The sequence below is a fragment of the Apteryx rowi genome, unplaced genomic scaffold (genome assembly GCF_003343035.1).
Source record: "Apteryx rowi isolate R43461 unplaced genomic scaffold, aptRow1 scaffold_2, whole genome shotgun sequence".
Taxonomy (NCBI): domain Eukaryota; kingdom Metazoa; phylum Chordata; class Aves; order Apterygiformes; family Apterygidae; genus Apteryx; species Apteryx rowi.
In genome coordinates, this window is record NW_020448307.1 from 2,888,330 (window position 1) to 2,899,253 (window position 10,924).

General features: G+C 44.6%; 1 protein-coding gene across 6 annotated transcripts in view; it reads left to right on the plus strand.

Annotated features, from left to right (window-relative positions):
* The window catches only part of RAPGEF6 (Rap guanine nucleotide exchange factor 6), a 141,144-nt gene extending 132,401 nt beyond the window's left edge, over positions 1-8,743 (plus strand). For 5 of the 6 annotated variants that reach the window (XM_026063114.1, XM_026063116.1, XM_026063115.1 and 2 more), the window contains 2 exons: positions 2,595-2,906; positions 4,543-8,743. In XM_026063114.1, the coding sequence (XP_025918899.1) occupies positions 2,595-2,906; positions 4,543-4,568 (338 nt within the window). In that variant the 3' untranslated portion in view covers positions 4,569-8,743. The remainder of the gene's footprint in view (positions 1-2,594; positions 2,907-4,542) is intronic. The other variant, XM_026063117.1, reaches the window with a different exon arrangement.
* The last annotated feature ends 2,181 nt before the right edge of the window (positions 8,744-10,924 follow it).

Here is a 10,924-nt window from a genome sequence, read left to right on the forward strand (position 1 = left end):
CCCAAAAGAATTGGCACAAGCTTTGCTGCCTGAAACCTTTAGAACAGAGCTGGAAAACCACTACCCACATGCTAGTGGAAGAATGTGGCCTTGGCAGAATCAATAACTGTGGTGACTTCATAACTTCCTGGGCATTTACATGCGGCAGCACTGAGTGTTTCTTAGTGCAACCGCTGCTTTTCAAGAACAGCGTGGAATGGTGACATGCCATTTCGGGACGTCAAAATGAGAAAGCTTTTTCATAGCTTTTACCTACAATAGACTTCTGTAGCTGTCTATTGTACCTTAGCTCTTCTGTGTGTGTGTGTGTGTGTGTGCTTTTATTTATTTACTTTTATTGCCAAAATTTATATTGCCACCACTGAGTTATGTTTCCCTTAACCACTGTGTGGAACTTCACCATATTTGATTAGACAAGCAGCTGCTTTGGAGGGAGGCTCTGTGGTATACTTGGCTTTACGTCTTCAGTAGGTCGTTCTATTTAAAAGGCAAGAAACATGGATTGTAACAGTATTGTTCTAGTTTTAGTGCTATATAAATAACTCTGAGTAGCCACTTTGTTGCTGAATAAAATTCAAATTTTAATTATTAGATTAAAAAATTGTTAACAGGTTAGCAGCAACTGTAAGAGAATTCCCAAGTAATGATCTAAACTTCAGCTGGTCACATTTTGCACTCCAGCATTTCATCTGGGGACTCCATTACATGGAGAGAGAGAGGGAGAGAACAGTTTTATTTCTGATTGTCAGTAGATAGGGAGCAAGAGAGTATTTGAGAATGGGTTTTAAGAAGAGAGAGTCAGAGGGGAGAACACCTGGGTGGGACCAGAAGAGGCTAAAGGAGTCTCACAGAAAAGGGACCGGTCCAGCAGAACCAACGTCCAGTTCCTCGGGAAAGGTTTCCGTAACCTCCTGAGATTGTGGGTGGATGACAGAAATTATGGAGATGTAATGCTGTGGATAGGAAGTACTGTTAAAATGCTTTATTTTGATAATATTTATAAAATAGTATGAATTAGAACTTCATAAACGTGCAAATTATTCCTACTTCCATTACTACAGAAGACTAAATATTAGCTCTAGGAAACCTATAACATTTTTCCTTAAAATTGCATCCACCCTTGTAAGTATTGCTTCAAAACCAATGAAGACCAAAGATGAGGGAGGACCAGTCACTCTCCATCTCTTCAGGGAGAACAAAGCTTCCTTTTACTTCAGAGAGGCCCAGTGCTATTTAAATGAAAATGATTTCTTTAAATCGGTAGTGTAAACCTCTGCATGTATACACACAGAGCTGTTAAAACCCAGACTGCATGAATTTAGTTTTGTTTATTTTACCATAAGCCCAAGATGTCTGATATCATCAAGTACAAACCGACTCTCCTTGCTTTAACCAACGCCCAGAATCTCACAAGTCCAGAACATAAAATATGAAAATACTGCTTTATTTTGATTTTCATATTCTTGTAAGATCAGAAAATACCACAGTTGTTGAAATTAATGAAAGTGTAATGAACATAAAGTATTTTAAATGCATCCACAACATGAATGTAAATTCACTCAACTAACAGAGTTTTAAAATTATCTTAGCTTTGAAATTATCCTGTTGCAACATGTACATGGGAAAAGCCCAATTTAACATGCATATTAGTCCTAAAATTGGGAGTGAGTGGGAGGGAGAGGGGATTTACCAAAAAAAAAAAAAAAAAGAAGAAGTTTTGATAGCCTGTGTGACTTGACCTGCAAGTGAAAGGGGAAGGAATGTGGAAGATTAATTATGTGGAATGGACATTGCAAATAATTATTACTGATTGTCATCTTTTTTATGACTGTAAAAGGTGTAATGGAGCCTTTCCAAAGGCATGGGTTGCCATGACCGTTCATGCTTATTCCTCACGTGTAAATAGAGAACTTAAACTTTAGGTTGCTAGTTAAAAAATTGGAAAGTACAGATACTGTAAGCCATTGTTTAATATTAGAAAATGCAAAATAATGAATGCAGGCTCTGTATACAGTTTGCCTCATCGGAGCAGCTTCATATGATAGAATTGTTTTTTTTTCCTATAGCACAGATGAGTAGATGGTTTAATGTCATATTACATATCAACTGCTATGGCAGTATTTTATTATAATGACTTTGTGTTAAGCCCCAGACCTCTCTTTTGGCTGATGAAGTGGATGCTGTTGACCCGCAAGTCAACAGCCAGTTCTTACTCTCAGCCTGTGGCACGCTGTGCAAAATAACGCGGGCAAGTTGCCCCATTTCCTCGGTGTCCCAGGCTGGGAAGCGGAGCCGGCGCGGCCGTGACGCCCCATGGCACCAGCGCCCTGCGACTGTAGTTACGGCTCCGTTTCTGCTTGATTGGCGTTTTGCCTAACGGGTTCACTGGTTCTGTTGCTACTCTTGACTTCTCAAAATAAGCACAAAGCATAAATGAAAGCATAAATATCTGCTGCTGTCGTTATAACCAGTGTTTCTGCATTTGCATTTTGTTATCAGTTTCTGTTTTGCCATTGTAACATTTCATGATTTTTTAACGTTTTGTTTTCTTTGTTTTCTTCTTTAACATTTCCATGGCTTATTTCTCGTGCCAGTGTACTGTGTCACCTCACCTAAGAAGGACGATAGGTATAGGGAGCCACCGCCCACCCCTCCGGGATATATGGGGATTTCTTTAGCGGACATAAAGGAAGGATCGCCCCATCACCCACACCTAAAACCTCCAGACTATAGTGTGGCAGTGCAGAGGTCAAAGATGCTGCACAGCGACCTCTCTAGACTTTCATCAGCTTCTCTCGGTAGTGACCCGATGGCCTGTATTTCCTCGAAGATGCCTCAGTGGCATAGTCGGCAGCCGTCCGGCCCCAAACTAGCAGATATGACTGACGCAGATAGTGAAGAGGATGGTACGTGCAACACCTGACGTGATAGATGTTAAGTGAACTGCTGTGTAACTCTGGTCTGTGCGGTGTTTCCTTCACTATGATGTGCTTGGGCTTCTCTTGGTCATCCTGCGTGACTGAAACTTTCTTAATCTTTAAATATACGAGTATGTGTTTGTGTCTCTGTGTGCGTGCGTATACATATATATACACACACACACACACATATGTATATGCACACATGTATTAGAAAGAATGCCTTCCCTTTAGAAGCAGCATGCTGACACCAAACATCCTTTTAAATGAAATATAGGAGACCTCCCAAAGTACAACTGAGACACTTAAGAGCATGTAGATGCTATTTTTCCATAAATTCCGTCCCCTTTGAGTGCTGATGACAACTTAAGGGACACTCTCAGGCTATAAACTATATGCCGAAAAACTCCAATCTATTTGGCTTCGTTAATTTGTCCCACTGTTTAGGATGACGTTGGGATAGTGGCCTAAAACAATTTTTTTTGAATTCAGATTTGGTGGGATTTTGTTCAACTCTTGATTTGTTTCACGTTCCTGTTCTCCCATACTAGCATTAAGCTGCAATATTCCTGAACAGGCACTTTGGGAGCATGGATTTAAAAAGTGTTGAACGAAATAACGCAGTAAACTTCTGTTCTTGTGAAAAATGCCTTTAATAAAATTTGACTTCTCAGCCTAACCTGACCTGACAGTGTCTCTTGCTGTTAAGTTCTTCTTGACCTTGTTTGAAGCAACAGGCAATGCTGCCGAGCATGGAATATGTCATGTGATCAAAACGCAAGCGATCTTTCTGAGAAAGACTGCTCTTACTGTGTGTCAAAACTAACTTCAAGCTAGGGGAATTACCACTTAATTATTTATCTGCTGATTTGCTTTTAATGCTTGTGCACTGGTGTGATCTCTCTGTACCCTTTGCTAGTCAACTAATTTTTTAATAGAATATTGTGGTTGTCTGCTTGAATTTCAGTCAGGCTTAAAATGAACATGAATTTTGATTAAAACAATTTCTGAATCAAAATGATCCTATCTTGGCCTTTATAATACTTAAGCAGTATTTAACATATATATTAATATTGCAATTCAAGCTTATGTAAAACTTAAAATTGCCTAGCATTAATTCAGTTATGATATTAAATGTTTCTGATGTAAAATAAGGAAGTAATTGCTTCAAACATTATAATCCAAATGTTTTCAAAAATAAATTTAACCATATACTTTTAGATATACCTCTCACTATTTTTCAAGTGTCTGGTTAATTTTTATCCTGGAATTCCTTTGCAAAGATCACTGCATGTCGGAAGTAACTTGCTGACTTTTCTCCCAAGTCGCTAGGTTTTGGGGCGTTGGGAGTTGCATGCTAAGTAATATTTGGAGGATATAGGATTCTGTCTGTTTTGCAATGTATCTTTATTATATAATACCTCAGGTGACCTGAGGATTTTTTAAATGGTTATACTTAATATGTTGTGGTCAGTTGTTAAGACACTGAAACGTTCCAGTGATGTAGTAGTCTTCACACGGTCACTGCAACCAAGTAGTGGGGCTTGGTGCTGCTCTGTGCCGGCGGTATTGAAGGCAGGTGACTGATGGAGTAATTAATTTACGGTTTCTTCTTGTTTTGCAGAAGATGAACAAGTATCAGCAGTGTAACCGCTGGGCTATCCGCGTAAACCACTTCAAAACCCGCAGGATGTGGGGAGAAGGACCACACGATTCTGTTAGCTAACGCTAACACCTTGCTGCTACTAACCTCAGACGTTGCGTTTGCCTCTGCCATGGACGAGATGCAACCGGCTGGATCATACAGCTCTACCTTGCTTCAGTCTGCCACAGCTGCGAAGAACCATCTCTGCCTGTGAAATAGGAAACCGTTTTTGAGGAGCGGACGGACTGCCCGGGTACTGGAACCAGTATCACGAGATGGACCAGTCTTCATGCTTTTGGGAGGACCAGTCATTGAGACCACTTGAAGCTTGGAAGCTTTCTCCTGTATGATACCGTATAATCCTTTGGTAGTTTTCCATCATCGTTATTTTCTACATTACAAATCTAGAGAGTGTTATTTTATGAACTCAAAAAAAAAAAAAAAAAAGTCAGCAAAACTGAAGGACACTGCTGCAGTATCTAAAAGTAATTTATTAATTTAAAAATGTTTTTGATGGGAATTTCCTTTATTTGTGTTGGGAGTGCTCTGGTTGGCTAATACGCATTTAATCAATGTGAGAGTAAGTTAGCTACATGTAAACTGTTGTGCTCTCAAAAAACCCACAGAAAACTAGGGGCCCATGCAATGGGACGCTATCAGGTGCAGAAATACTTGGAGTTTAGGGCATTTTGGGGGGGGGGGGTCAAATACTAAATATTAATAGAGGAAGAAGTCTTGTGCAGCGTGTCCGCCTTGGGCGCGGAAGCACTGCCACCTGCTGGTCCTCTCCTCAAAGAGCGAAACCAAACCCGGCAGCCCTTCGGGGTGTTTTGGGGAAATGTCTTAACCGCCAGCCAGCTGAGGAAGCCGCTGGTCTTCCGCTCCCAGGCGGAGCGATCCTTGGGGCTCTGGGAGCTGGAGCTCGGAGGGAGCTGCTGGGCAAGTCTGACGCTTCCTCGGAAGAGCTTCGACCAAACTTTCCCCGCAGAGTTCAGCGTGCGAAGCATGCTGCTGGAAACCAAAACGAGATGGTGTGTTGTGGGTTTGAAGGTCATCCCACGCATTCTGGCCCTTTACCAGAGTTCATCCAGGATTTTGGTGCAAAGGTTAGCTTAAAAAAAAAAAAAAAAGTCCTCACCTCCTTTGCACAGGAAAATTTACAAAACTGAACATTAAATGACACAATACTCATGTGTGTATAATACAGTGTATGATTGAGTCCCCAAACCTGTTGTGCTCATCTGGAGAATACAGATGGTCTCAAGGCATTTTTTTAAGTTTTAAATCTTAGGTTAAAATCCTGGTGTTGCTGATGTCAATGAAAGTTTCGACTTAGAGTCAGTATTAACATGCGATAATGTAGTTTGATAGGGTCGAGTAAATCGCTTATTGATTTTTACCTAGCCAACCAGAGTGCATAGGGGTAAAACTGGAAATACCTGCATTTTCTTTCTTCTAGCACATGATGCCCCATTCTAGTGTTAAAATTGGACATGAATGTGTGAATATGTATTTAAACATTTAATTGTAAATCTTTGTTGTGATGTTTACAGCCTAAGCTAGAAAGAAGATGTTTGTCATTTTTACAGTGCCTCAAAAATTATTTCTACATCCTAATTTGTGAAGAGCTTTAAGATTTTTTTTTTCTATGTGTGCGTGGGGTGCAAGATGAATGCAGCATTTTCTGCAAATGCCACAAGTACCAAAAACAACCCAAAGCCTTTGATGCGCTTTCCCCATATCAGATTGGGACCGATGCTACCAGGTGAGCGTGTATGACCAAGCCTGTGTTCGCATTCACGACTGTGCCAGGTTCGATACTACCTTGAAGCCGAACTTACCCTCTATCGATTGTTACTCTGAAGTCCTAAACCAGCCATGAACTGCAACGCTGAGAGAGGGGTGCCTGATTCACGATTAATTACTTGGCTGTGTTAATTTTGAGCACAAGCATCTGAGGAGTAAATAGTTAAAAATCATATTAAAAAGCAGTCGAGATATTTCATAATAAATGTGTTTTGCTTTCTTGAGGCCTTAATGAATATAATGAACTTGCACAGGCCTTAATGAATAAAGATTAATATAAGTGTCAAAACAAAGCAGGGCAGAGCAATTATTTTCAGCATATGTAATGTTGATATTATAACTGTTAAACTGATATTTGGTGGGATATAAATCAAAAGCTCTAGCAATCCCGCTGTAAGCTGCTGCTTAACTTCGAAGCGCGGTGCACGACGAGCTGAGTGTTTCATCAGAAAACCGCGTGCTTCATGCCGGGTAAATTAAATCGGAACCTTTCCGTGGCCTCGGATGTTGAATCGTAGCTTCTTTCAGCCTCTTGAACAAGAGTAGAAGGGAAAAGGGTTGTTGCGGAGGTGACCGCCTTCAGCCCGGAGCGCCTGGTAGTGCTTTCCTTGCCGTCGTGGTGAAACCGCCGCGACCAGGGCCGGCGGGAGCCCCGTCTGCCGAAATCGCCCCCGTAAACCTGGTGTTTGCACATCGACAGTGTCGGTCCGGTCCGCAGTGCTTTTCAGGACACTGGAAAGTTTTTAAAGCGAGTGAAAGTCTTGCTAATCATGTTTTCCTAATATCCAATACAGCTAGTGTAGATAAATCACGCGTAAACTATTGACAAATGAGCTCCTACTTCTGCTTCTCCGGACTTGCACAGTGTGGCTTTGCCTCTGCTCGTCCTTGCTGTGATTTTTTTTTTGTTTGCTTGTTTGTTTTTTTTTAAATCAACCGATCACATTGATCGGGGCCAATAGCCGAATGTAGTGTGTCTGGTATGGATTTGAAGAGACATTATCCCCTTTTTCAGTAATTAAAAGGGAAGTAAGACTGTGGTTAGTGCTTGTTATACACTGCTTTATTGAAGTGATGTCTTCTGATGTCTTCTGGATCGCGGATTCCTTAATTAGTACCTGCGCCGGGTTCCTTTAATTCCTTTCCCTTTTCCTCGTCTGACTTCTGTCGAACAATTAACATGCCTGATGGGATGTTCTTCCACTGCCGGACCTTAATTTGCTTGTTTTTCTGCTGTTTGTTTGCTCATGACTTGTTGTGGGTGAAGGATTTGTTTCAGCTATTTGTGATCTGAACATGAAGTATTTCATTGTGCTATTTAAATCCTAATCTTCCGAGTAATTCACAAAGAAGCATTGCAGTTCTGCGAGCTGAATCGGCCTCTCAAGTTATGGAAAGGGAAAATCCGATAGCTGAGCCCCTGAGTACTGGTTTCACCTCCCATATGTATGATACAATGAAAAGGAAATTTCTGCGGGTATTTGCAGCGCGTTTCCTTTGAGATGTGTGCGTGCAAGAAGCGACGGAGCTCTGCTCATGACGGGCAAAACGATGCTTTCTGTGGCTCGTCTGTTTTGTCTTTACTGGCAAAAGCAGCACCGCAGAGGTCAGCGGCGCGCAAGCGGGAGCCAAAAGTGAGATTCTCGGCTCGGGCCGGGCTGCGCGACGTGCCGAAAGCGGTGGGAACTGGGGGTGTCCCGATCCCCCGAGGGCTGAGCCTGGCGGTGGCATCGCTTGCAGGGCGCGGGTTGTGCTGCGAAACTTTCACCATCTTGCAAGTCATTCGATTGCAGGCAACAGAGGAGGTACCAAACTGTCATTTAGGTTTCTATAAAACATTAGAATTAGATTTTTTTTTTAAAGATATACTTACCACAGCCTTCCCCCGAAAAAAACGAAAAAAAAAAAAGGGATACTCTCTCTTTAGAAAAGCTTTACACATTATATTTTAGAGCGCTTGTATAGAGGGTAATCTACCTGGGATTCCCAGTTCAGCTTTTGCTTCTGTTGTGCTTTTTATTGTTTTATCTTTATTTTTGATATCCCTGGAATGCAGTTTAGCTTGGTATTAATTAAATTCTAAATGTGTGAGCATATTGGCAAAACTGCACAGATGTAATGATATTCCAATAGCAATTGTACTGCACAAGTCAGTGATTGTAAAGTATTCTGTAACAAGCAATGTTTGTCTCCTATTTTTTGATACCTCTTACACTTATGTCTTTTAGAAAGACAGTGCCTCTGTATGCTTTTTGTATTTTTACTGAGTGATTGTAAATATTTGTTATATTTTTGGTTAAGAGAATGTTTAAAAGTACTGTTTATTATCCAATCTATTAATATGTTGGAATCAATAAACAATCTACATACGTTAGCTGTTCTCAGCAGATCTTCCTTGGCAGCCGGCAGCGTGCGAGGAGCTTTCCCTGCCGTGCCGGGCGCGTGCCGCAGCGCGGAGGGGCCCTTGGACCTGGGGCGCTGCCGGGAGGCCTGGCGCAGTGGTGACGGGCACTCGTGTCTCCCTGCTGTCCCATGGTCCGGCCCTGCTGCTGGGCTGAGCCAAACCCGGGGAAATCGGTGCGGGGCAAAGCCTGGTGCAGAACCGCCATCAAGAGTTTCTCGTTCCGCAGCGGGCACTCGCGGTGCTGAGCGCGGCCCGTCCGGGCTTGCTCCGTCCGTCCTCCGTTGTTGCTCCGGCCGGGTGCAGTGGTTGCATCGCCGGCCAGGCCGTCCCGTAACTTTTTTTTTCCTGTCCGTTTGTTTGCCGGTCATTGGAAAGGTAAGCTAAATGGAAACCCAATGGCTAAAAGCGTGTTTTTAGGGAGTGCAGCAGTTCCTTAAGGGGTGCGGGATGATGCACGAGGTCCAAAGCTCTTTGTTTGCTCCCCCAAGCCAACAGCACCTTCTTCTCTATGCACCTTGCTTGCAGGGCACCGCTGCGCCCCAACCGGCAGGTTGAGATCTTACCTGTTCGCTAAGGCGTGCAGTAACACCTGGTTCAGTGCCTGGTTTCCCACACTGGGGCCTTTTTGGTTTTGTTTTCCAGGATTATTTGGTGGTTGTTAGTTTGTTTATTTTTTAACTCCTGAAAATTATGTCTCGTTTTGAAACGAGAACTCGGACCATCTCATTCTGAAAGTTTAAAACCAGAACATTTAACCATTTCCAGTTCCCCTCCTCCTTTGGCTGAAAATATTAACAGATCTGGGCAGTTTCAGACGCTAAGAAACCGCGTTTGCATTCGGCAGGGAAACGGTTTGCTTGAAAGAGCTTGCTCGGGTCTCGCCGGCGGCAGCTGCTGGTTCCCCTTCCCGACGTTTTCCCAGGCCCCGGCACAGCGGGATGCGACGCCGGTGGTGCACGGGCGAAGCCTTCAAGCGGGGCGCTGGGCCGGGGGCAGGGGGGACGGGCTGCAGCCCCTGCCCAGAGTGCGGGGGTCCCGGCAGCCAGCTCGTCTTTCCAAAGGAGCATTGCAAAAGGAGGGATGCAAAAGCCTGAGCACCAGCGAATTGGGGGGGGAAAAATGAAAGAAAGCAGACCACAAGAGGACAGCATTGCCCGCGGTTTGCCGGTGCTCTGGAAAAAGTCCCTTTGCAAAGCCGGGCCTGGATGCCGTTAAGTCAGGAGGCAGCTGCCTCTCGGGCTTGGAAAGGTCGTTTTTTGGCACGTGCCGAAAGGGAACCCGAGGTGGAGCGTCCCGTGACGGCTGTGTCTCCCCCGTCCTCCCTCGCACCCCGCGGTCGGGTCCTGGCTGGTCTGGGAAGCGCAACGGCCCCGCGGAGGTCCGGAGGCTTCATCCCTGCAGGGATGAAAAGCGCTACCACGTGATTCTCCTTAAGGAGATGCCGTAGATATTTTTGTATTTTACAAAGTCAATGTGGTGCAGACGACCTCGGCGGAAGAGCCGGTGTTTTTCCCAGGTCTCATCTGTCGCGGCCGAGCCGAGCTGGGGGAAGCACCTGCGTTTTATCCAGCTTTCCTCCTGGGCTGTCGTCTTGACCCATTTTCACGTATAATATTGGCCCCACGTCGTAAGAGCTGCGGCCTCTTCCCAGCTCTTTCCCACGCGTCCCTGGGCGGGCGATCGTGCTGACGGGCAGCCTCCGCTTTCCTTCCCACGGATCTGCCCCGTGGAAACACAGGCACAAGCTACTAAAAACGCGGGAAGGCAGCAGGCAGCACTCGAGCTTTATGGCAGAGCCTGGTGCCGTTATGGCCGTGCTGCAGCGAGCAGTTCGTTTTGTACAATCGAGTTAAGAGGAGGCAGTTTCACTAGCGAGCGTTCCTGCTTAGCGAGTTAGTTTGATTCCAGGCTTCTCTTCTGCCCCTTTTTCTTTAAGTGGCTTTTAAAGCCATTTGGTGCAGCCCGAAGAGTCGCTGTTTATTTATCTAAAGCCACTTTTAACGGGTGTCTCCGAGGAATACACGCCGATATCCCCCAGCCGGGCCAGGCACGGGGGCGAGCGCCAGCCCCGGCACCCGGCTCTCCTGGAGCCGCGGCGGACGCAGCACCCGCCACCTCCGGGTGCTTCCAGCCTCGCACAGGTCCGGCATC